At 40.2% G+C, this 27,642-nt stretch overlaps 1 protein-coding gene across 3 annotated transcripts in view; it reads left to right on the top strand.

Moving 5' to 3' along the window:
• Positions 1–26,539, top strand: part of unc5b (unc-5 netrin receptor B) — a 318,628-nt gene extending 292,089 nt beyond the window's left edge. For all 3 annotated transcript variants that reach the window (XM_028795196.2, XM_028795197.2, XM_028795198.2), the window contains 3 exons: positions 9,434–9,598; positions 14,432–14,610; positions 19,888–26,539. In XM_028795196.2, the coding sequence (XP_028651029.1) occupies positions 9,434–9,598; positions 14,432–14,610; positions 19,888–20,053 (510 nt within the window). In that variant the 3' untranslated portion in view covers positions 20,054–26,539. The remainder of the gene's footprint in view (positions 1–9,433; positions 9,599–14,431; positions 14,611–19,887) is intronic.
• The last annotated feature ends 1,103 nt before the right edge of the window (positions 26,540–27,642 follow it).

Consider the following 27,642-nt stretch of genomic DNA (forward strand, 5'->3'; position numbering starts at 1 on the left):
AATTATAGGGACATGCAACCTCTAGGTAGCCTGTCCACTCAACTGCTCAGCCTGGTTACCAACATAATACCTCAGACATCACCCCCAGTACTGCTCTTTCATAGATTGGAGGACTTCTAATTTGGTCTCTTCAGCCCTTATCCACTGTTTTTCTAAACCCTAAGAATAATTAACTCCAAGGACATTTAGAAGATTAGAATTTCAATGAGATTAGGCCGTTCAGTCTAACAAAGCTCACTAGTCCTATCCTGGTTCAAGCATCTACTCCGGCAGCATTGTAATCTTGGTTCTAGTGTGACTGTGACTCTTTTCTCTTGTTCTTCTCATTTCAAGACCTTGAAAGGTCTTATATCTAACTGCTAGCCCATGCTGGTGGCCATATTGGTTGATTTGTTCTTATAACTCATAATCATTTGTTTTTGTAAATTGCCTTAGATCATTTGTTAACAGTGGTAGTTACTGTTTTCATCTTGACTCCATTTGCACTTAATTCTGGGCACTATAACCCTGAAATGAATTACATCGATTTTCTCTGGCTCCTATGATCTTGAACTGACTGACATGGATTTTTAAAATGGATTGATGTTTCTTGTAAATTTCAATGTAAAGATTATAGCCTTTACTTTAGAATTTCCTAAGGTGTTATGTTTTGAAATTTTCTCATTCATTTATAGGTTTACGTTTAGGTAGACTTTATTATCCCATAGGGATTTGTAGACATTCATGTCATTTACTATACAATACAATCTGAATAATTCCGGGCTTTATAGAGGTATAGGGGATGTGTTTGTAATTTCAAATTTCAATATTGTTATTACCGCATTCCTAAAGGGTAGTCCATTCCAATCATACTCTAATGTGTCCTTTCAGCAGAACACCACATCTTATTTGGTATCTTTATTCTGTCTTTCTGCACTCATGCAGCGATCATCAGACACGGTACGTGTGCTCTTACTCATTCAGTCCGATTCGGAGAAGCATTTCTGTAGACAGCAGCCAGCATGTATGATGAACAAATGCACTTGTAACAAACTTAAGAGATGCAGTTTCATTCGTTTGCACCAATGTCTGCATTTTGAAAGCTTTCTGCCCTTTCACAGCTATTAAAACAGCAGCTTCTAATCAACCAGGCTGAATGCAGCCCTGTGGGATAACAAAAGCAGTCATAAAAGGAGCCAATCTTTGCTAATGTCTTGGAAAATACAAGGAGAAAAAAACAATAAGGCACATTTATGAATCCACAGACCTTGTGGAGATTTATAAATGCACACAGCTTAATTGAAAGGAAATTCAATGAAAATCTGCAAATAAAGAGTGTTCAGCCAGAAATTGCAACCCTTTGAAGAAGTTGTAAATTTAGAAATTTTACTACCAGAATTTTTACATGCAACATGCCACTTATCTATTCCTCTTAAGAATGGCCTAATTCAGTTCAGAGGACTCTCCTGGCAGCATCGTTCTCAAGGCTGGTACCAACCTTTAACAGGCCCAAAATGAAATATAATCAATAATTAAAAAAAAAAAAATGATGAAAACTTAATAGAAACTTTTCTTGCAATATTTACTGGCCAACCCCATTGTCAAAGTCAATACTGTGCAGAAGTACATTTGGCACTCATTAGCTTTGAGTTCTCTTTGATACTGCTGTGTTTTTAGGATTCTCAGGACTTTCTTTATAGATTTCATTGTCCAAATAAATACAGAGCAATGGTGAACAGCAACATTCAAGTGGTTTCATAAATATCTGTTCATCCCTATATTGGACTGGCACCCTACTCCTCCCTTGTGCCAGTGTGCTGTAATACTTTCCAGCCACCATCAATATAGAGTTGCGTTATGCAGGTTCAGAAAATGGATGATCAGATATTCCTTTAGACTTTCAAGAAAGGACTGCATGATTGAGGTCATTGTGCTGATGGAATGTTGATTCTTTACCTCAGTGTGAGGCCTTTTGTGGCTAAACGTTCCCCCTGAGTTGATTTTGTTCCACCATTTGTGCCTATAAATTGTGACCATTCCTGTTGATGAAACACAATCCTGATAACCTGATGATGCCAGTTCCCTGATTCATCATAGAGATTGTGCTAGACATCATTATTAAAGAGTACATTTGATATTTTTCAAGGAAAAATTATTCACAATTAACAGTATATATGCATTTGCCATGTGAAATTGAGTTCTAAAGTAAATGTAACATAGGCTGTCCTGGCATTTTATATAAGAAGCCATGAGACATGAGGCACTACCAGAAAATAAAAGCCTAAAGACTTATCGATTTTGCTTACTTTGAAGTGGCACAAGTTTTGATATAACAAAGCATGTCATCCATGTTTCCGATGCATGTTTGTGACAACAAAAGGGATTTGCAGATAATCATTTATAACAAATCACTTGTATTATTTTTCTTGAGGCAAGGATGTGTTTTTTTATTTGCTTGTGTGATGGCAGTGGTGTTCATGGGAGGAGTCCTCACATAAACATGGAAGTAACTCAACATGATGCCAAGCGCAGGGCAGGAACAGTTTAGTGTGATTTTGTCTTTCGAGAGGAAAACACACAATTTGGGGGTGAAAGGTTGTTGCAGAGGAAGACAAATGCTGAGGTAGCACACACAATTGGCATTGTTTTAAAATGTTTGAATCTCATAATATTGATTTTTTTTTGTTGGAAAATTACAAGAATAAGCTGTTTTACAATGTTTCTGTTTATGTGAGGTCCTTGTGTTCTTCCCATTCTTTCCTCCAGGAGCTCTGACTTCCATCCACATCCCCAAAGACATTTTGTTTAACTGGTTAACTGATTTATTTATTTTCCACTATTTATCCGAGATCAGGTCGCGGAGGTAACAGTCTTAGCAATGACACCCGAACATCCCATTCCACGCTACACTTGCCAACTCATACTGAGGGATCCCTTGGCGTTTCCAGGCCATCTGGGAGATATAATCATCAAAGCAAGTCCTGGGTCTTCCTCAGGGTCTCCTCCCAGCTGGTTGTGCCCATAAAACCTCCACAGGAAGGCGTCCAGGAGGCATTCATATTAGATGCTTGAACCACCTTAGTTGGCTTCTCTCAATGCAGAGGGTCAGTGGCTCTAATCCAAGCCTCTGTGGATGTCTGTGGTTCTTACCTTGTCTTTAAGGGAGAGCCCAGCCACCCTTGAGGGAAAGCTCATTTTGGCTGCTTGTACCCACAATCTCATTCTTTCAGTCATTACCCCAAAGATCATGACCATAGATAAGGGTAGGGACATAGAATGACTGTTAAATCAAACCAGTAAAGATCAGTATAGCGACCACTTAACTTTGCTCACCGCCCCTGTCAATATCAACAACCCCAAGGTACTTAAACTCTTCCACTTGTAACTCACCTTCCTTTCAGATAGGGCAGTTCACCTTTTTGCTACTGTGGACCATGGCTTCAGATTTGGAGGTGCTGATCCTCCTCCTTTCCGATTCATACTCGGTCACAAACTTTCCCAAAGCATTCCGGAGTTCACAGCTCGAAGAAGCCAACAAAGCCAAGTCGTCTGCAAAAAGCAGTGACACAATTCTAAGCCCACCGAACAGGACACTGATTAACTGATGACTTTAAATTCATGCTGTGTCAGTTTGAAAGTGAGTGTGTATCTGACAGGACCATGAAAATGGCTGAATGCACTGTCCACAGCTGCTTCATGCCTAACTGTACCTCAAACTGTGAATACATTCTAAGGAGATTTTAAAAGCACTCCTATTAGTTTCAAGATGGGATCAGTGCTTGATAACTTTCTTGGCTTGAAAAATTGGCATAATCAGAAAAGTTTTTAAGCTTTTGTTTGCAGTGGTGTCCCATGCTTCCATTATAAAATGTTAGGACAAGCTATAGAAAACACTTAAGTTTATAACACTATTTCATGTGGCAAATGCATATATATCAGTTATAACCTTAACTTGAAAAATACTGAACTAATCCTTTAAGACCAAGCAATTCTTATATTTCATGCCACATGCCTTCTTGCCATAAGTGGATTCTTCATCTCCATACTCACCATAAACTGTCCTTCAATGAAGCAGTACAAACATGTGTTCTAATAACTCATCCCTAAAGCCGTTCAACAGTTCCGCCTTATGTCATTAACCAAGATCCTAGTCGCACGGTGTCTCCTGTAGGAAGGGTGTCTATGCATTCTTTTCAACACTCCACGTAAGTTATTATGACTATTCCTAGATCTCCTCACAACCATACAGGTATCTTCTAAGCCGCTATGTTACTGAACTTAACATTGGCAGTCATTACTTGAGATTTATATAACACAACAATTTTCTATCCATTGGGCACAAGGCTGGAAACAGTCCTGGACATGGCACAGCCCTTTACAGACTCACCATCATATTGGGTTAACTTAGAGTCTCCAGTTAACCTTGATGTATGGGAAGACATCTCACACAGGTAAGGCAGAGGGGGATTTTAAACCTGCGACACTAGCATTTCTGCTTACCACCTGGAGACTTTTACTTTTCGGAGTTTCCTGAAATCACATAAAAATTTAACGAAGATTTAGAGAAACCTCCCTAGGAAAGTGCGATGCAAGCAAATGCATTTCAAAGTATCCTAACAAAAGGGAGATAGTTGCAAAATCAAGACAGGCATCCATTCATTCATTCTCTATTCTGTTTAGTCCGTATATATTGTGTTATGTGTTTAAGTGATATTAAGTTCTTATTGTAATTCAAGTGCAATGTTATTCTAGTAATAAATCATTTTAGATGGAAGCCTTTGCAGAGCACAATATTACAAGATGCTTCACAAAGCCAGCAAGAGTAGAATTGAAAGTAAGATGATTGAACACAAGATCTTTGAATGTATTGTAGTTAGTGAAATGTATTATATTGATTTCAGATAAATGCATCTACCAAATAAAAATAATGTTTAAACATGCAACCATTCATTTTTAAACCTGCTTAATACAGTTATAAGATGACTAGAGGCCAAAGCCTACCTCAGTATCTTGTACATGACAGATGTCAGTAAGGGATGGGGTGCCAGTCCATTTCAGAATTATTATTATTATTATTATTATTATTATTATTATTATTATTATTATTATTGTTATTATTATTATCTCTACTGCCTCCAGCATTCTCCTGGGTCCTAGTTCCACACCCAGTTGTTGTCCTCATGTTCTTCCCATTCTTACCTCCATTAAATCTGATTTCCATCCACATCTCTAGAGACATTCTGTTTATCTCATTGACTGTTGACTCCAGATTTGGGATGTGTGAATTTCATTGTGAGTGTGTACCTGACAGGACCATGCGATGGCTGAATTCCCTCTCCAGGGATGTTTCGTGCCTTGCTGTATTGCAAACTGTGAAAAATTTAAGGGAGATTTTAAAAGCACTCTTATTAAAAGTGACTAGTTATACCACCCTGGGGATGGGGACAAGTGAAACCTCCTTTTAAGATACTTTCTAATTCAGGTGCCTACCTTTAACTCAAAAAGTTAATTTTAAGCCCAAGTGTTTGCTTAAGGAACAACCTAAAATAATCATTGAAAGCCTTTATGTTGAAAGTGTTTTGATCATTTATCCATATTTTCACCTACCTGGAAGGGGGGGTCTCACTATGAATTGATCTTCTCAAGGCTTCTTCCATTTTTTTTAGAGATAGATAGATAGATAGATAGATAGATAGATAGATAGATAGATAGATAGATAGATAGATAGATAGATAGATAGATAGATAGATAGATAGATAGATAGATAGATAGATAGATACTTTATTAATCCCAAGGGGAAATTCACATACTCCAGTAGCAGCATATTGATAAAAAACAATATTAAATTAAAGAGTGATAACAATGCAGGTATACAGACAGACAATAACTTTGAATAATGTTAACGTTTACCCCCCCGGGTGGAATTGAAGAGTCGAAAAGTTTGGGGGAGGAACGATCTCCTCAGTCTGTCAGTGGAGCAGGACAGTGACAGCAGTCTGTCGCTGAAGCTGCTCCTCTGTCTGGAGATGACACCGTTTAGTGGATGCAGTGGATTCTCCATAATTGATAGGAGCCTTTTGAGCGCCCGTCACTCTGCCACAGATGTCAAACTGTCCAGCTCCATGCCTACAATAGAGCCTGCTTTCCTCACCAGTTTGTCCAGGCGTGAGGCGTCCTTCTTCTTAATGCTGCCTCCCCAGCACACCACAGCATAGAAGATGGCACTCGCCACAACTGTCTGATAGAACATCTGCAGTATCTTATTGCAGATGTTGAAGGATGCCAGTCTTCTAAGGAAGTATAGCTGGCTCTGTCCTTTCTTGCACAGAGCATCAGTATTGGCAGTCCAGTCCAATTTATCATCCAGCTGCACTCCCAGTATTTATAGGTCTGTACCCTCTGCACACAGTCACCTCTGATGATCACGGGGTCCAGGAGGGGTCTAGGCCTCCTAAAATCCTCCACCAGCTCCTTGGTTTTGCTGGTGTTCAAGTGTAGGTGGTTTGAGTCACACCATTTAACAAAGTCCTTGATGAGGTTCTTATACTCCTCCTCCTGCCCACTCCTGATGCAGCCCACGATAGCAGTGTCGTCAGCAAACTTTTGCACGTGGCAGGACTCCGAGTTGTATTGGAAGTCCGATGTATATAGGCTGAACAGGACTGGAGAAAGTACAGTCCCCTGCGGTGCTTCTGTGGTGCTGACCACAATGTCAGACCTGCAATTCCCAAGAAGCACATACTGAGGTCTGTTTGCAAGATAGTCCACGATCCATGCCACCAGGTATGAATCTACTCCCATCTCTGTCAGCTTTTCCCTGAGGAGCAGAGGTTGGATGGTGTTGAAGGCGCTAGAGAAGTCCAGAAACATAATTCTTTCAGCACCACTGCCTCCGTCCAAGTGGGAGAGGGATCGGTGTAGCATGTAGATGATGGCATCTTCCGCTCCCACCTTTTCCTGGTATGCGAACTGCAAAGGGTCGAGGGTGTGGCGTACCTGTGGCCTCAGGTGGTGAAGCATCAGCCGCTCCATGGTCTTCATCACATGTGACGTCAGAGCGACAGGCCGGAAGTCGTTCAGCTCACTAGAATGTGATACCTTTGGGACTGGGGTGATACAAGATGTTTTCCAAAGCCTCGGGACTCTCCCCTGTTCCAGGTTCAGGTTGAAGATGCGCTGTAGAGGACTCACCAGCTCCAGCGCACAGACCTTCAGCAGTCGTGGCGATACTCCATCTGGACCCGCTGCTTTGCTGGCACAAAGTTTCCTCAGCTCTCTGCTCACCTGCGCTGCTGTAATTGTGGGTGGGGATGTCTCTCCTATGCTGTTATCAGCAGAAGGATGGGTGGAGGGTGCAGTACTCCGAGGTGAGAGTGGGTTAGGGTGGTCAAACCTGTTAAAGAAGTTGTTCATTTGGTTTGCTCTCTTCATGTCTCTCTCGATGGTGGCACCCCGCTTCAAGCTGCAGCCAGTGATGATCTTCATCCCATCCCATCATAAGAGGGAGTTTTTTCTTGTCTTTTTTAGAGAGTCACGTTTTGGGGGCTGTAATGAAGTAGGGCCTGTTAAAGCCCATGGAAACTATATGAGAAAGTTGTAGTTGTTTCTGTTGTTTCCTGCACTGGACTTGTATCTTGTCAGCTTTATATCCTGACCTTCAATTAGATTAACTGACTTTGAGAATGTATGCGTACTTGCATAGATGCTATAGAAAGATGAATAAAATGATGCAGCCGAAATTTTTTATGTAAAGTTCTCCAAGTGTTCTTATCATTTTCTCGGCACCCTCGATGATTTCTACACGTTTCTACAGTAACCGCCTTATCACCACCACCACCATTGCCACTGCATTAGTGTCAGATGGTGTGCTGCTTCTTCCTCACCTTGTCTATGGATCTGTAATGGTTGCCACTTTCCAGGTGTGATCCACCTGGATCTCTTCAGCTAAGTGCGCCAATTAAATAAAGCTTCTGACATTTGTGCAAGAGGCTGAACAAATCTCAACCTGTTTAGATAGAATATCCTCATGGGCAGAAAAGCAGCAAATGAAATTCAACATTTCTAAATGCAAATACACTGCAATCAGTGTGGGAGTGTTGGAATTAAGTACACAGTGAAGAGTTTGAAGGAACAGCAGGCTGAAAACTAAGAAGGCTCAATCTTTTTTTTTACGCTAGAATACCAGGTTTATGGCCGAGAAAGTTGTTGAAACACCTACTAAAAATATTTTTTAAAATGTGCTAAATTTATATAGTGCCTTTAAACAAATATTCTGTATTCAATTGAAGATGAGAGAAGACCGTCATGCATTTAGAGTTAATTAAATAAAGATTAAAATAATTTTTTAAGCTTTTCAAAAATGTAACACTATCAATGCACTCAGAGTCATGGTGGCAAGAGTCTATACCAGCAGCAAGGTCAGAAACATCCCGGGACAGGGCACCAGTCAACTACAGAGTCAACTATGACACAGTACCAGATAGTCACCAGTTATTCCAACATCCAGAATATAGGAGATAAACTGGAGTACCATGAAGAAAAACAGACATGGGGGTTACTCTAGTAATAACACAACTTGACTTTCAGTATACCAGCATGGCATATGTAGACCTATAGTATTGAGCATAACTATATACAAGGTGTTTAAGGGTTGGTCTGTATCATTCAACCATTTAAAAACATCTAGAACTCCCAGTCCCCTTGTGTCATAATGTGTGATGTTGCTTGTGAATGCTTAATATTGTAGCAGCCATGCACTAGTCTGTTATAGTTCGGTGATGGCACCACTCTCACAGATAATAGCAGCCTGAGCTTATTTAGGTCAAAAGGTTAGGTCAGCAGTTTTCAATCAGAGGAGGGATAGAACTGTGGTGGGCTCTAATAAAAAAAAAACTGATCTTGATTATGTAATGTATGAGACAGACTTTACTATAAATTGCTCTGCGTGTTGTAATGTGCTGTTTTGGGCTGCAGTGTAAAGTTGTGTATCTGTTAGTTGTCTTGGTATTTCTTTTTTTTGTGAGTGATACAATAAACGTGGACCTGCTTCTGACGCCTCTGTTGTCAGCTGAATTATTGAACGTAGATAATGTTATACTATCTTTCTCATTATAAATCTGATGATACGTAGAACATAACAGATGATATTCTCGACCGTGCTATTACCTAGAGTCTTGACATAGTACAGACGGAAACAAGAAGTTAATTTATCATTCTGAGGGTTCTATAAGAAAGAATGAGCACAAAGGGAGGTGTGCTTTGTCCGGAGACTTTAGGTCTCTATATTGTAAGCAGACGGAGGATGTGGTCAGGATTAGAGATGATCTCTTGTTACCAAAAATGCCCTAGTTTTTACACTGCATCTTCCTCAAATTAGGATTTGAACCACTCACATCACTCACTTTTGACAAAATGAACAAAGTACTACTAAACACTATCCTCTTTTTTTCCTTAGGAGATTCCTTTCTATCATATTTGGAGCGGCAGTCACCGTGCACTACATTGCACCTTCAACTTGGAGAGGCTCAGCCCAGCCACCATGGAACTCACCTGTAAGATATGTGTACGGCAGGTGGAGGGTGAAGGTCAAATCCTGCAGGTTCACGCGCTCATTCAGGAGGTAGGTGGAGCCTGTTGTTTTATGGACCGTGGATTAGATTAGATTAGATTAGATTAGATTAGATTAGATTAGATTAGATTAGATTAGATTAGATTAGATTAGATTAGGGGAAATTTAGATGCATACAGTAGCAGAAACATAAAAAGCAATTTATATGATTCTGTGTATTATCACAGAACAGATAATACAATCAATTAATCAGTCAATAAATAAATAAAGTGTATTATGGATTAAGGATTTGCAAAATGAACAGTATAAGCATTCACTTTGGGATATCGGGAGGAAGCACTGAATTGCCTGATAGTAGCAGGAAGAAAAGATCCCTAGCGGTGCTCTTTAGCACACCATGGTGGAATCAGTTTGTGGCTAAGAGTGCTCCAAGACACCACCTCTTGGAGGAGATTTTTCGTGATGGTGTCCAATTTTCCTACCATCCTTTTTTCCACAACTTCTTCCATTGTGTCCAGAATTAGTGCTGTGATGGAGAACACTTTCCTGATCATTTTGTTTAGGAATTGTGTGTCTGTGATAGCCATTACATATTTGTGATGGTCTTGATGTTGTCGCTTCTAAGAAGACAGACTTTGTGAACAATTCCCATCAAAAACCTGACATCTTCAGTTATATAAATTCAGTAAATGAGTGCTAAAGGAATCTTCACGTTTGATACTGTGAGTCTCAGACACAACTAGACACACAAGCCAGATTCAAAAGGAAACATTTGTCGCAAATACCTTATACATGTCTCTTCTCATTCCCCAATACAGAATTCTTTTCTTTTGCTTCTTCTCCACTTCTCCCACATGAGCTTTGCCCGACTCCACTCCCGACTCTGATTCACCTGGGGAAGGCGAAACAATTTCTTTTCAACCCAGACAGAGACTACTTCTGGCACAATATCACCTCCTTCAGGAGTCACTTCCGGGTCATGCAGATTCTCCACAGGACAGAGGAGTGTCTTTTTGACTGCTTCTCCTGGCTCAGCCTAACAGGGCTAACCATTAGGCCTACAGTTCCCATGCTGCCCTGTGGATGCACAAATGGGAGTTGCATTGCTGGGTGGATGTTTACCACCATTCTTACATTATGGGCAGAGTGATGGCTCTGAGGCTAGGGATTTGCAGTGGCATTCGGAAGGTTGCTAATTTAAATCCCGTAAACGTCAGAAGTGACTCTACTCTGTTGGGCCCTTGAGCAAGGCCCTTACCCTGCAATTGCTCCGTCCTGGGTGTGACGTTAATCTGCATCCAGCCCTGCATGTACGCACTCCAATCTGCAGGGAAAAACCTGAGGGTTGTTGGCAGAATTGGCACTCTAGCCACCATAAAACACCTTACACTGTTCCATTCCATCTGACCTAATGTGTTGCTGAGGTGTTACCCGCTGCATGCCTGCAGTATTGGGTCTTAATCTGGGATGCTGAGTTGGTTTGTCATGTGGTGGGTACAGTAATGCGCTATATCAGTGCGTACTCCTAACCTCTCTTACATTATGCAGGCCTACCACCTGGTAAAGGTATCAGAAACCAACCATCCTGGCCAGGATTCCAGCCAACCCATGTAATCTGTGACAATACTTTTGGGCAACACTGTGAATACCCAAGAGCAGTATGACTACCTAAACATGCATGCATTCTTGAATCTGTAAGTGGGGGAATGCGAGAGACCATCATAAGCAATCCTCTAGATCAGGGGTGCCCAACTCCAGTTCTAGAGGGCCACTGTGGCTGCAGGTTTTCATTCTAACCCTTTTCTTAATTAGTGACCTGTTTTTGCTGCTAATTAACTTCTTTTGAATTAATTTTAATTGACTTGGTTTTTAAGAAATGTTTCCCTGAATTTCTTCATCGTTCCTCTGAATTGCTTCATTTCTTTCCTTAAATGGCACTCAAACAGAAATGAAATGTGAAGTGAGTGAGCCAACAGAAGACCAACTAAGTCAGGGCCTCAAACTCCAACCCATTTCACTCCAACTAGTTGCTTAATGAGAAGCCGAGTCTTGTCGTTAATTAAACTCGTTCTTTAATTCCATGGCTTGTTGCTGCCCTCATTGTGCAATAGCAGACATTTCCAGAACTGTGAATTTTCTCTTTTCTAAGAGCAGATCAGAATTCCTGAGACCTTCACCTCTATTTATTTTCAGATATTGTGTGATGGACACAGTTTGCTGGTCCTGTTTTGGCTCGTTTTGTATCTCATTATTGTTTGGCTGCTAATTAAGGAAAAAGAAACAATTGAGGGGTCTGAGTCTTCAAGAGCAAGTCAAATAAAATGAATTCAAAAGAAGTTAATTAGCCACAAAAACAGGTCACTAATTAAGAAAAGGGTTAGAATGAAAACCTGCATCCACTGCGGCCCTCCAGGACTGGATCAAGATCAAGGGTGTCAAACTTAGATATCAGAGGGCCGCAGTGGCTGCAGGTTTTTGTTACAACCACTTTCTCAAATAGTAACCAGTCACTGCTGGTAACTGAACAGACTGCTTTCTAATTGTGATTGACTTGCTTGTTAAGACTCACACCTCTTAATTGTTTCTTTTCTTTTGACTAATCTATATATATAAAAATTTTTTCGCGTTTGAAATGGAAATTACGTATGACCACGTGATATGGAAATTACGTATGAAATAGAAATTACGTATGACCACATGATATGGAAATTACCTATGACCACAGAACATATTATAATACAGGAACTAATCATTTCATTTGTGGACGCCATTTTTATGTTGTCTTTATGAATTGTTATTATTTGTGTGAGAGTTATTTTACTGGTATTGAAAAGAAGCAAACACAAACATGCCGATCTATCCCATAGAAGTGCACCCCGCGTCGCCCTTTCCCAGCCCTCCTCTCTGGACTACAGTGCTGAGCCGTCCGCCACCTGACGCGTTCTGACAGAGAAGTTTTATTTATTCATCCACATGACTGTCGCTGAAACTGCCACATTATAACTTTTTTTTAGTTGGCAGTACTTGATAGTAGAAGAAATGAGGAAAACAGCTTTGCGTCTTTCTACTTTTTATCTGCGCCGTAAACAATGTGAACATGAGACCACCTTCAGCTGTGAGGGGTCGTGAGAACAAAGTGGACGCTGGGAATGTCGGGCTGCTCCGCCACAACATTCAAGGTTGCTTTTGTGATTAATTATTTTAACAAGTAAATCACAGGCATGTAGTGCAACGTTGTCAGGCAAAAATTTGGACGATCACATAGAAAATGTAATTTCTATACCACAACGGTCGTGTAGCGCCTTTCACAAGGGATCTACTACTTACCTGTTGTGTTATAGCACCTTTAAAATGTAGTTTACCCAAAACCACTCCAGTAGTGCTCAATATATCTTTACTTCTTAAATGTTAATGTTTTTTAACTTATAGACTACATTTTATTTTTTTCCCTTGCACTCAGTGAGCGAAGCCACTGGGTAATCAACTAGTAGCTAAATAAAAATAACACGCAAAGCAAGCAACATACGACCAGCTAAGACGAGGACCTCAAAATCTAACCAATTTGTTAATTGGAAGTCAGTTTATGTTGTTGGTCAAACTGCTTATTCAATTCCATGGCTTGTTGGTGCTCATATTCTACCACAACAGACATTTTCAAAACTGATAAATTTCCTTTTTTTTGAGGGCACCATCAAAATGTTTTGTGGAATAAAACTGATAGATATTTCAGAATAGGCTAGCTTGTTGTGTTGGCTCGCTTTGCATATCATTATTTTTTGAGTGCTGATTAAGGAAAAAAAGCAATTATGGGTTCTGGGTCTTAAAAAGCAAGCCAATTAAAATTAACGTAAATTAAGTTTGTTTCATTATCAATAGTAATTGGCCTGGAATGAAAACCTGCAGACACTGTTACCCTCCGGGATCGGAGTCTGACACCCCTGCTCCAGATTATTTTTGTTTAGCAGCTTCAGCATTTTTATCCTCATCAGCTTGTTCATAAATTTAACAATTCTGTATTAAAATGAAAATGAATATGAAAATTGACATCTGAAATGTGGGGTGTGAGTGCACCAAAGGGTACTCGATTTATAGTATTTATGAACATGAAAAAGCTGGCACAGACATTAGGACAGGGTTCCAGAATATTGGGTTCACATCCCAGGGACACACTATGCAGAATTTATGTGATCTCCAAGTTTGCATGAGGAAACCTGGGAAACCCCATAAGGAGAAGTGGGAACTTCAAACAGATAGTGCTAGGATTTGAATTCCAGACTGCAGAGGAGTGAAGCTAATCACTGTACACATTATAAGGAAAAGGTATATCAATATCAATTTTTAAAATGTATTGGAATTTATTTGAGCATATATATAAATCCTAAAAATAAATAATTGGGGAACACATTGAATGCCTGTGCATGGAAGTGTGTTTTCACATGAATATGACTTTATACATTTTTTTTCATTTAAATAACATTTTTAATTACTTGCACAATATCAGTATTGAATGAAATCTAGCTTATTTAAAGTAGATATCAATGCCTAAAAGGTAAGAAGAGAGGCCTAAAGGGTAAAGAACATGATAATTAAAAATAAGGCTAACAGTCTAGTAGGTCATGTCTTAAAAATGTTAGTACAAGAAAGGCACTATAAAAAAGGCATTATTATTATGTTTTAATGCATCTTAGAATTATACCGGTACTTAATTTGAATTCAGTGTTATATCCAGAGGTTTTTAGCATTCACCTTCCAGTTCAGTTACATGTGCCACTTTTCTCTTATCGGTTCTCTCCAGGCTGCTGCAGAGGTGCTCAGTGCCAGACCTGTAGATCAAATCAATGGGACAGTGACATATAATCTAATGTTTTTCTTCTTTTTTTTCAGAATGTTATACCATTTGACCCCTTCCCAGCACTACGGGGTCCCAATTCCTCCACTCAGGTGGGCCCATATGCCTTCCGTTTGCCATCATCAATCCGTCAGAAGATCTGTACCAGTTTAGACGCTCCCAGCACCCGCAGCAATGACTGGAGAATTCTGGCCCACAAACTTGGCTTTGACAGGTGAGTTTGGGCTCCTTGCTTGTTTTATTTCTGGGTATTGCTGACCCCTGGTGGAGAGGACGAGTTGCCAAGCACCTTGGAAAAAGCAAAGCCCAGCTGTTCACAAAGGCACTTGCAACTGGGAATTGCTTAAATGTTGTCTTTGCTTCTGCGATCTTAAAAGAGCCGCAGGGCAAGATATACTGAAATCCCTTTTCTTCTGGGGCTGCTGTGTCTTCAAAGGAAGCTGTCATCTTGTTTGTTCGCTCAGGTGAGACTGTGAAGAGACAATTTTGAGTTTCCAATCAGCATTTGGTTGATGCCATGTGTCTGTGCTTGTCCAATAGAGAGGAAATCAGAGATAATTCCTCTTTTGCTCCTCTCCATGGATGCTCTGGACACATTTATCTCGCTTTCACCCAGACAGACAGAGATAGTGTTTGACAGAGGCACACATAGAAAATCAAACGGCGAAAGAATTGTTTAACAAAACGTTTGATTTCAGTGATGTTTTCTAGGCAACATGCATATATTTTTATATTTTCAGTTTGCTCTAAAACTTCACCAACGAGGATTTAATGAAGAAAGCCATGAAATAATTGAATCTCCTTTACATTCATAAAGACAATGCCATATTAGATAGATAGATAGATAGATAGATAGATAGATAGATAGATAGATAGATAGATAGATAGATAGATAGATAGATAGATAGATAGATAGATAGATAGATAGATAGATAGATAGATAGATAGATAGATAGATAGATAGATAGATAGATAGATAGATACTTTATTAATCCCAAGGGGAAATTCACATTCTCCAGCAGCAGCATACTAATAAAAGCAATATTAAATTAAAGAGTGATAAAAATGCAGGTATAACAGACAGTAACTTTGAATAATGTTAACGTTTACTCCCCCGAGCGGAATTGAAGAGTCGCGTAGTGTGGGGGAGGAATGATCTCCTCAGTCTGTCAGTGAAACAGGACAGTGACAGCAGCCTGTCGCTGAAACTGCTCTTCTGTCTGGAGATGACACTGTTTAGTGGATGCAGTGGATTCTCCATAATTGACAGGAGCCTGCTCAGTGCCTGTCGCTCTGCCACGGATGTCCAGCTCAGTGCCAACAATAAAGCCTGCCTTCCTCACCGGTTTGTCCAGGCGTGAGGTGTCCCTCTTCTTTATGCTGCCTCCCCAGCACACCACCGCGTAGAAGAGGGCACTCGCCACAACCATCTGATAGAACATCTGCAGCATCTTATTGCAGATTTTGAAGGACGCCAGCCTTCTACGGACGTATAGTCGGCTCTGTTCTCTCTTGCATAGAGCATCAGTATTGGCAGTCTAGTCCAATTTATCATCCAGCTGCACTCCCAGGTATTTATAGGTCTGCACCCTCTGCAGACAGTCACCTCTGATGATCACGAGGTCCATGAGGGGCCTGGTCCTCCTAAAATCCACCACCAGCTCCTTGGTTTTGCTGGTGTTCAGTTGTAGGTGGTTTGAGTCGCACTATTTAACAAAGTCCTTGATTAGGTCCCTATACTCTTGATGCAGCCCACGATAGCAGTGTCGTCAGTGAACTTTTGCACGTGGCAGGACTCCAAGTTGTATTGGAAGTCCAATGTATATAGGCTGAACAGGACCGGAGAAAGTACAGTCCCCTGCGGCGTTCCTGTGTTGCTGACCACAATGTCAGACCTGCAGTTCCCTTGACGCACATACTGAGATCTTTCTGTTATTATGTGTTGTCTAGTAGTTGGCAGGTTCAATTGGCATCATGGACCCACTTCATTCCTCAACTTGTGAAAATTATTAGTAAACAGATGTGTTGTGTATATGTACTTTTTAAACATCTTCATTATGCGAATGTACATCTTCATTACTGTGGTGGGCTTTTTTCAACAACTTTTTTCACGTTGTCATTATGGGGTGTTGTGTGTAGAATTCTGAGGAAAAAAATGAATTTAATCCATTTTGGAATAAGGCTGTAACATAGGAAAATGTGGAAAAAGTGATGCGCTGTGAATACTTTCCGGATGTACTGTAAATTCTGGTGGTCTGTATCCTTGCTTTCCTAGGTAGTACCCCATGCACTCTCAATTGCCTGCCCTTTGACTAAACCTGCAGATCTATCCCTGACTTTAAAAAAGCCATGTAGGGTCTTGGCCATAGAAATCCAGTTGCTAACATAGCAGCCATTTAAGGTAGTAGGTATGCCTTTACTCACCGTCATTTTAGCTCAAAAAAACTTCTCAATTTACTTTTTTGCAAATCCCTCAATATATTTCCTTTTATAGTAAGGCTGCCACATTGATTATGGATTATTGAGCAGGCTCCATTTCTTTAAGTTGGTAAGGCAACATGACAAGTACGGTAATGTCTTACTGTACTGGTGTGATCCCAAGTACAATACAATGGAATACAATTTATTTATGTATAGCCCAAAATCACACAAGAAGTACCGCAATGGGCTTTAACAGGCCCTGCCTCTTGACAGCCCCCCAGCCTTGACTCTCTAAGAAGACAAGGAAAAACTCCCAAAAAAACCCTTGTAGGGAAAAAATGGAAGACATCTTGGGAAAGACAGTTTAAAGAGAGACCCCTTTCCAGGTAGGCTGGGCGTGCAGTGGGTGTCAAAAAGAAGGGGGTCAATACAATACAATACACAGAACAGAACACAAGTAATCCTCCATACAATATAATGGTGCAATAGAAACATTACAAGTACAGAGCAGAATTCAGCAGTAGATGATATCACATAATACGATTTGGATTTGTTCAGATACTGCCAGTTCTCCCATTATAAAATAATGATGAAAACAAATGCACTATTTTCATATACCTTTACATATAAAGAATGAATTTGAATATTTAAAATTATCCTGATCAAATAGTTATCAGCCCTTCCAAATCATTATTTTAGGTCTGCAGCTAAATCCATCATAGCTCAGCTTTTATTTGTTGTCTTTTTTCCTATATAATTCAACCCACGGGTTGAAAGCCACAACATTACTGATTCAGTTCCTGCATGTGAATGGACCCTGAAAATGTTTCATAACCTGTTGTCTGACCTTTCAAGTCGTTGTTTTAGTCTGTAGATAAATCCATCAAAGCCCTTTTAGCACTTGGTAATTACCATGTGGAGCTTCTTTAGGTCTTCAGAAACCCTCAGAACAACTTACTTACCTCCTCACTCTATATAAGATACAGGAAAAACAGCTTAGGATATTTCACAGCAAAAAAGAACAGTACCTACTTTTCTGTTCCGAGAAGCTGTATCTCAATAAGCCCAACCAAAATGGACTTAACATTCACAATTTAGATGTTCTTTGGTTACACTTTGAAAGCATAGAATGACTGTCATCTTACTGATGCTTGCCATGGTCTTAACAAAGAAAAGCCACTGCTAGTCCTGTAAGTCTAGGCGGCACAGTCTGATTGCTTGAACAGTGCCATTGTGACACTGTGTTCAAATAATGTCAGAGAGGCTGGGTGTTTGGGGAGTGGATTTAAAACATGAGGAGATTTGCTGTTTGCCTGAGTACACTTGGCAGTCAGCTAAATAAATCATAACATGTTGTCATAGAAAAGCATCCTCTCGTGTCCTTTCACATCTGGAATAAATGTCAACAGAGTTCAAATTGATCAAAATAACTGCTTTATTAACCTAAACCAGCAACGAAGTATGATTAATGTTATTAGTTTAAAACAAATTAATAAAGGAAAATAAATGCTACTACTGCCTTTGCACCCCGAGTCCTACTTGTCTTCTGAAGTGCTTGGCTTCCACGGCAGCTTTGGGCTACCCGCTGTCTGTTTAGGGCAACAGAGCATTGTATAGTATAGTGTCTTGCTTCAGGAAATATTACCTTGTTTTTATATAAAATATAAATATATTGTTTTTTTATCTTTTTTCCTAAAATAATAATAGCCCATAGCCCTAATCCACCTTTTTGAAATGAAAAGTGTATGTGTGTCTGTCTGGTTGCTATGTCTCAGTCATTCCAACAGATGACACATCACAAACATCTGTAATAATGTAACGCATTATATTTTTCATTCCAACACATGGTGCATCACAAATATTAATACTGCTTTGATTAATCCCATACCAAATGGCATATGACATACACATATGCATTGCATTTGCCATTCTAACAGATGGCATATCACAACCATTAGTACTGCTTTTATGAATCCATACCAAATGGCATATAACAAAGACATATGCATTGCATTTGCCACTCCAAAAACTGGTGTATTACAAACATTTGTAGTGCTGTGTGCCTGTCTGGTTCCTATGTCTCTGTCATTCCAACAGATGACACATCACAAAGATCTGTAGTAATTTAATGCATTATATTTGTCATTCCAACACATGGTGCATCACAAACATTAACACTGCTTTTATTAATCCCATACCAAATAGCATATGACATACACATATGCATTGCATTTGTCATTTTAACAGATGGCATATCACAACCATTAATAATGCCTTTATGATTCCCATACCAAATGGCATATAACAAAGACATATGCATTGAATGTGCCACTACAAAATATGGTGCATTACAAACATTTGTAGTACTGTATTTTATTACTACAAAGTTTGTAAAGCTTCTCCTGTTGGAATGACACATGCAATGCACTTTATTACTACATACATTACAAAATACATTCCTATAGATGGTACACTGCAAACATTAATGATGGGGTCTACATTGATTATTTAGATTTCAACCCATTTTACATGGGTGACACAACTATTTGCTATTTAAAGCAATTATGGTCACAGACCACATTGACATATTGATTATTCCCCCATTGTCCTCTCTCTCTCTCCCTCTCTCCTACCAAAGTGTTCCCAGGGAATTTCCTTATAAGGTATTTACCGCAGTGACCGGATCTACTTCACAGCGGTCAATGTCTGTCCACCATAGTGTGTAGAGGTCCACTTCAACTACGAGCATGGATTTCTACCCCACTCGGTTTTGCCTGAGATATTTTCTAATTGTTGCCCCAACATTCTCTTGCCAACGTGGGTACTCCTCTGCATTGGTGGTGTCTTAAAGCTGAGGAGTATCTGCCCACATCATTTTTAAGCTTTTCTCAAAAGCTCACACCTTGTTATCACAGTAATGTTTCTGGTTTGATTTGTTGAATTCCAAATGTCCTGAACCTTATGTAATTCTGCCATGCTGTGAGTGTAAGATCCTTTATGCCTCAGATGCATTATTTATACACTGATAGAAATGGTTAATATGAACTTTAATCTTTTTTTTTTTTCACAGATACCTGAACTACTTTGCCACCAAGTCTAGCCCGACTGGAGTGCTGCTGGATCTCTGGGAGGCTTGCCACCATGAAGATGCAGACCTCAATTCGCTGGCCACCGCCCTGGAGGAGATGGGAAAGAGTGAAGTTTTGGTGGTTATGACAAGTGAAGGAGACTGCTAACTAGGCAGACCTAGACCCACACTCCCCAAAAACCAGGCCCCCACTTAGAGGTGCAACCAGCACCCTGCAGTCAGGATGCACGCTGCGACATGGAAGTCACAATGAAAATAGTTGTGTCTAGCTGCCTTCTGGTGGTCTAGGAGACCACACCAGTGATGATGGTGTTGTGAAGAGCATGTGGTCAGGTATCACAGCAATCCGCATCTCATAATGAAATGTTGCAGTTGATGGATTCACCTCTGCTCCCTTGTTTGATCCGTTTTGCGGGCCTTGCCGGCTTCTCAAACTGGGAGACTAACACCGAACAGTTGCCTTAGATTCATCATTCAGTTCTCAACAGTAGATCATTGTGTCAATCCAGTAAGCCACTTCAATTGACTTTCAGAAAAAGCAAAGGCAAGAATGGGAGGATGGAAGGGGGGAGGTGATGGTTTGGAGTGGGAGGTTTTGGTGGTGGTGATGAAAATGCGAACTATTACATGAGAAGTTTGAGGGGTACAGTCCTTCATTCCCACCCTGGACCAACAAAAGGCCTTGCTTTTTGACTTTTATAGTAATGTTTGCCATGATTGAAAGCAGGAGGAGTGTTGGAGTGACACAGTTGGATTAGATGGGTTTTATGTGTCAGCTCTGATCTCCTTGCTTCCTGGGTGGGGTGGGGGGGCATGTGATGTGAGGGGAACAAATAATTGAATAGCTCTTGGAAAGCAGTAGCATGCTACATATGGTCACTAAGCCTGGAAATCAAACGACCATTCACTAGCCAGGTCCAATCCCCCTGCCTCCTTGTGCTTTCCACCAACAACACGCTTGGCTGACTGCCTACTCTGGAAGGTGCTGCATTTCTGTTAAAAAAAAAAAAAAAACAAACAAACAAACAAAAAAAAAAAAACTCTGCTGCTTTTCAGTCAGAATCAGTTTCCTGTAGCGCTGCGGGAATTATGAACTCAGGGTACAGTGTTGCTTGGCTCCAGTATGGAGGAGGTCTTGACCTTGCCTTAGGAAACCTCTTTGTGTACAGGTGTGTGACATGCTGACACACACCTAAAATGCTTTGCTAGTGCAGCATATTCTTCTTCAGTCGGAAGAGCTGGACGGAAATGTGGGGGCACTTCATCGTTTGACTGGGTAATCACCTTCTTGGGGTGTTGTCAGGCCATCAGACTGGAACCCAAGATGGGTGGCCGATACTGCAAGTACCTCTTGTGCGTATGTGTGTGCGTGTATGTGTGGCTCATGTGAACAGGAAATTGTCCCCCTCTTTCATCCTCTCTCTATTTTCAAGATAAGCTTCAGACGGCTTCGGAGCCATTAAGAGTTTCCTAGGAAACGCAATTTTCAGTTGTTATCCAGATTTTTGGATTTGTTTTTGTTTCTGTTTTCTTGTTAATTTAGCTTAATCAGAAACAAAAGTGTTCATTATTTAACGATACCTGCCTATCTATCTATCTATCTATCTATCTATCTATCTATCTATCTATCTATCTATCTATCTATCTATCTATCTATCTATTATTAATAGTTGTGGATGACCCCCCCACCCCTCCACCCCACCCCAGGGGGTAAAAATAAAAAAAGGCCTTCTGAACTTTATTGTATTTTTCATTTGAAACTGAGAGGGAGGCAAGCCATTGTGTTGATTTCTGATACCCTTGTGTTTCATATTGTCCACAGGAACTCATTAATGTCCCAGACTGCCTGGTAAAAGTGAGCATTGTACGCGGTCTGTTCTGTTGGGCTGGGGGTAAAGAGCTAAGCTGAGCGAATAGCCACATCTGTAACAATCCATGAAGCTGGTGGGTGGGATGCATGGCGGATGGTTAATGGTTATTCATTATTCTGTCTGATTCAATGTTTTACTCTTGTTAGTCTGCAACAGATAACAGCTTATTTTGCTCTGACCATACTGAAACAGCCCATCAGTCACTGTATATCTTTGTACCTGGCCTGAAACCACCATTGACTTTTCTTCCGCTATGTTTTTTTTTTTTTCTGTTTTTTTTTTTTAGCGTCTACACGCTCTGCCCAGATTGAAACTGTTGATCAGATATTTCACGTTACTAGAGCTGGAGAAGTCATTTGATTATCTCACTGTTTCTCATTTAAAATAGCATATATGATATCTCTGTCTGCCTGCCCTGAAACAGCCTATCAGATATTTCACTCTGCCTGTACCGAAGCAGCCAATTAATTATCTCACATTCCCTAGAATAAAACAGCAAATCTGACAACTCAGTCTGCCTGGCCTGAAACAGCCAATTAGATATTTTGCTCTGCCTAGATTGGAATGGCCAATCTGAAATGCTCTTGCACAACTGAAGCAGGTCCAAACTGCTCACTTTGAATGTATTGAAACAGTCAAGTTAAATATTTCTAATCGTAATGTAAGACATTAAAATGCATTAGCTTCTTGGTGGGCTGCGGATTAGTGCTGCTGCTGCTTCACAGCTCCCTGCTTGAGCTTGGCCTGTGTGGAGTTTTCATGTATTTCCAGACTCTACTAGGGTCATGTTTGGGTTTTCTCATGTCACCCAAAGACATGAAGAAAACGTTGTTCTTTGACTCTAAATTCATCTTATTTTGCTGAATAGTATCTGAGACACCATAAAACTGCAGTACAGTAGGCAAGATCAGGAAGTGGTTGGATGGATTAAGATCAGCTTCCTCAGTTTACCCTTTTGCATCTGATCATAGTTTTTACCTAAATGTCTCTCAGACTGCCTTGTTTTAGACCACCCTACAGCAGAGAACACCAAAGCCTTTTAACATTCCTCAGTATCAAGCATGCCAAACATTATGGGTCTCACCATTTCAGGGGTCCTTCACTCATTCGCCATATCTTGAAATATCTGTCTTCAATGTGTGTACTGTGAGATAATGAAATGTGTCCATTAAAACTCTGCAGAGAACATTTTTGTATTAGGAAATTTTGGCTTAGCAAGTCTCAGACAAAATTGGAGCTGAGTTCACCCATCTGGAATATGAGTTTGTGCCACACGTAGATGTGATAACATGTTTACCTTCAGACTCGTCTCGGATGTATTAGGCACAGGACTTTATATTTCACGCTTTGGATTTTCATGGACAAGCCTGACAAGTTGTAATGGGTCTGCCAAAATATGGATGCAGGCCCGTGGCACTTGATTGCAACTTTTTCAAATCCTATTGAATAAGATCTGCCAGTGATGACCATTACAGAGTGTCAGGTGTGATTGATTTGCAATACGTGGATAAGGGATTTCCCATATTAAAACACCAAGTTCATACCATCACTTAAAAGCTATCTTCTGTCAATTTTGCACTTTGTGAAGGTGTCATGGTGTTAAACGTGTCATAAGCTAAAGAAAAATGAGCAGGAAGAGCAGCTCAGATTTTACATTGGTACTTGTCTCCTTGTTAGATGCCACGTTGACCAAATGAAAATGAAAGGTTAGTCAGAAAGTAAAGTGCTGGCTAGCCTGGCTGGCATGTACTTTGCTCTTTGTGACTCGTCAAAAAAGTTGTACAAACGCATAGACATTTAACCGTTTATGTGGCCCACATACAGTCCTTTATCCAGCCTTTCATTGATGTGGACTCCTCTAATTATTGTTTGCCCCCAAAAGACCAAGTGTGGTTCTTTTTGCTTTTGGTGCGCCAATTTGGTCTTTGGTTATGGGGGATTATGAAGATTAAGAGAGGAAACTCCTGTGGAATTTTCACTGGTGCAACTTTTTTTATCTTCTCATGAAGATGCTTAGTGCAAATATGAACATCAGATGTAAAGGCAGGTGCAGTGGCCAGTGTGTCTTAGTCAGGACGTCTCATTATGAACCAGCAGTTACCTATATCAGAAAATATTGGCTCATTTTTAAACAGAATAACAAAGGTCAGTGTGCAGACCAGCATTCAATGTATAGGGCTATTATGAGCACTATGTGAATACTGTAGTGTGAACCAGGAGATATCTATAAAGACCAAATAATGATGTATTGAAAGTGGTCTTTTGAGCTAATGTTGGTGCTACGTTAAAAATCAGTTGATCTGATTCCTTATAAAGGTAAATGTAAGAATATCAATGTAGGCCACCTATTGGTGGCCTGTAAAATGGGAATTCAGCACTCAGTGTGCATCAGTCAATCTGATTCTTTGAAAGGATGATGCTGGTCAGGGTCAGATAGGACTAATATTGGGACCACATACAACATGAATCTTTGAAACAGTGGACCTTGAAATAGCAATATTAGCCAAAGAGTGGCATCTTATAAACCGGAGATTGAATGGTCAGTGGGTGTCAGACCATCTGATGATTTAAAATGATTGAACCCAAGGACAGCTGAGTATTGCTAATGTAAAAGATGGGCTAATGAGTCAGTGGGTGTCAGTCGCTCTCTTTCACTAAAAGTGTGAATCTGGAGATGCTTGTAAAGGGCAAATGTTGGAAAATTTTAAAATGGGGATACTGAGGTCATTGTGCATCAGTTAATCTGAAGCTATGAAAAAAAAAAGGTTTAGTGTTAGCAGCTTGTAAAGTGAGGACATCATGGTCAGTCTCTTGTCAGTTAATCAAGTTTGGACATAATTATATTTATATGGGGTTAGTGCTGACATCAGGGAAAAGTTGGGTACATTGTCCATAGTGTCAGTCGTGACCCAATTCCTTAAAAGGATGAACCTGTGGTTATCTCTCTAAGGCAAAAGTGGTTACAACTGTCAGTATACATTAGTCCATCTGATGTTTCCAAAGACTGAACCTGGAGATTAATGTGTGAGACTATTATTGTAAAAGAAGGACACATTGGTCATTGTATGTCGAGTGGTTGAAAGAGTGACAGTGGAGGTGGAGGTGGGAACCACTTAAAAGTGGTGAATCTAGAAATGTGTGTACAGTATGTGAAGCGCACTGTATTACAGGCAATGTGACTGACACAGTAGGGGTACAATCCATGGCCTGTAAACTTGGGGACCACACTTCTTTTGCAGTTTCAGGATTGACTCTGGTTTTACTGGACCCCCCGTTACTTGTTTTTGGACTGTTGACATCTTTAGGTTGTATGTTCAACGGTGGAGTAGTGCTCCCAGCATTCTTCCTTACTGTGTTATTTAGGTGGGTCAGCTAATGTGTGGCTCAGTTTATAGTTCTGGGTTCACCAGGCCCAATGCCCGTCCAGCAACCAAACAGTATAGGTGCAGGTTGATCTTTAAGCGCCAGAGCACCAAGCACGGGAGAAAAGATGGAGCAGACACAACCCAAGCTAGCCATATCGATCCACATCTGTGCCCTTTTTCACATCCTGATGTCATCTATTGCTGCCCAGTATAGTCCTTTCAGTCAGGGGCCTTTTTTGTAGGTTCTGGAAGCAGTAATATTCCTTGACGCAGTTAGCTTCAGGCCAGGTGGAACTGACTGACTTGTGGCAGAAAAAGAGCCAGTGGGATGCCTGTCCCCCATTCTGGTTTTAAATGTTTTTATTATTTATTTTATTATTGTTATTATTATTATTTCTTAATAAAAGTCAATGGAGGCCAAGCGTACTCTGGGACCATCAGCCATTGTCAACCTATTCTACTGTTGCTAAAGAAATTATGGCACTTTTATGTTGTCATAACTGTTAATGTTATCATCCTGATTGAAGAAAAGTGTTTAATTCATGAAAACAAAACCAAAACTTAAACAGTATCTACACCTTGACATATGTTATCGGGGAACATTTCATATTTTTATTTTTTTTTGCTTTTTATCATTTGATACTTTAATTTTCTTTGGATTTTTTGCAAATTCTAAGTACTATGCAAGTACAAGCATTGAAACATTTTGGATAATTTACTGTACAGAGGGGAGGTACATATTTTAGCAGCAAAGAGGGGAAATAAATAAATTGTGTGCCTCATGCTTCATGATTGAGGATAAGTCAGAGGGCGAGAAACGGCAGCCTGTCCTGCCTTCAGGTATCTTATGGGCTATAGTTAAAACTCAATTTAAAAGTTTGGAAATAAAATTACTGCTGTCTTGCAGGGGCTAAATCCACCTCTGACCTAATCCTAATTCACTGAAATAACAGGGCTCACCTATTTATATGGATTTTAAAATGCCTTTTATTGATACATACCCAAGATGCATTGCTGCATTGCAGCCCCCACTGATTCAGAGGGACATCCCTACCTGCACACTTGCTCGCCAAGCAGTTGAGTGTGTTGAGCAATCATGGTGGCCTGCATTCAAGCAAAAGGGGTAAGCAAGGTAGGATTTGGGGAGGGCTTCAGTGTGGAGCCCGTCTTCAACGAAATGTCAACCTCCCCTCTCTGCTCCAGTGCCCCCGATGCAACCTTACTTTTTGAGATTTGTAAGCAATAGAATATGCTAGAAGCAGTCAGCTCCTCTTTTTAAGCTGAAAAAAAGTGTTTGTTTTATTCTGTAAACTACCAATTGTAAATATGCGTTTAGCCTTCTTGTAACAAAAATCATTTTTATGCAATAAATTATATTTCCTAGTTTAACAAGAAAAAGGTTTGGTGTTTTTGTGTTGAAAAGTTACTGTGAGTATGGACTGAGTGAGCTTACAATTGGAATAAGTTTGTTTAGAAATGGATGGATGGATGGATGGATGGATGGAGATGTTTTTAATGACTGGTGGTGTGGAAGCAGGCCCTGCTGCTCCAGGTATATAGGTTTAGTTTCCAACCTGATCACACTTTGTGTGAAGTTTTCTTCATATTACACCCCTCTCCCTGCCATATACTGGTTAGGTTAACTTAAAAATCTAAACTGGCCCAGTTTATGAGAGAAGGAAGATTATTGTCCATTCCAGGGTTGGCTCCTGCTGTGTATCTGATGCTACTGGACTATGTTCTGAATGGATATATTTTATTATAATGGTTGGGGGAATTGGCAATACTAAATTGGTCCATCTGTGTGTTCACCCCGTGATGAACTGGCACCATGTCCAGTGATTGTTCCTGCCTTATTCTCTATGTTTGTTGGGATAGACTACAGCTCTCCTGTGACCCTAGTCAGGATCAAGCAGGTTAGAAAATGAATGGATGGATGGTTGCATGGATGGATGGATAGGTGATGACTTAGGCAGAGTATAAAGGAGCAGTCGAAAAATGTAAAACAATAAAGCCCTATGCCCCGCTTGTTCTACTTCTACTCACAAAGAGCACTGATTTCCAGATTTGGTGGCTAATAACCATACTGACAGGTACAAAATATTACAACCTTCTTACGGCCCACCAAACACTACACTATGTCTCTTACACTGACCTCTCTTTTTCTCACCAGTGGAACCCTTGCCTCTGATGTAGCTTCCACATCCAAACTCATTGGAGTAATGGGAATTGGTGGTGTTATCGACCCAATGTAATGATTGTTTGGGAAAATGGCAAGTCCATTCTGACTTGCTTTGAATTATTAAAAATGGGAATGATTTTATGTTTTAAGGGATATTCAGAAGAGCAGGCAGAGGTCAAAGATCAAATCTAAATTCATGGTCAAACAATCTTTCCAAAGTCAGTACCAAACAAACCCAACTAATAAAGTCCTCTTATACCTAACAGTCTTCCTTTGGGTTTTAAACAAAGTTAGGATGCAAGTCAATGCAAACTGATAT

Source organism: Erpetoichthys calabaricus, chromosome 2 (genome assembly GCF_900747795.2).
Source record: "Erpetoichthys calabaricus chromosome 2, fErpCal1.3, whole genome shotgun sequence".
Taxonomy (NCBI): domain Eukaryota; kingdom Metazoa; phylum Chordata; class Cladistia; order Polypteriformes; family Polypteridae; genus Erpetoichthys; species Erpetoichthys calabaricus.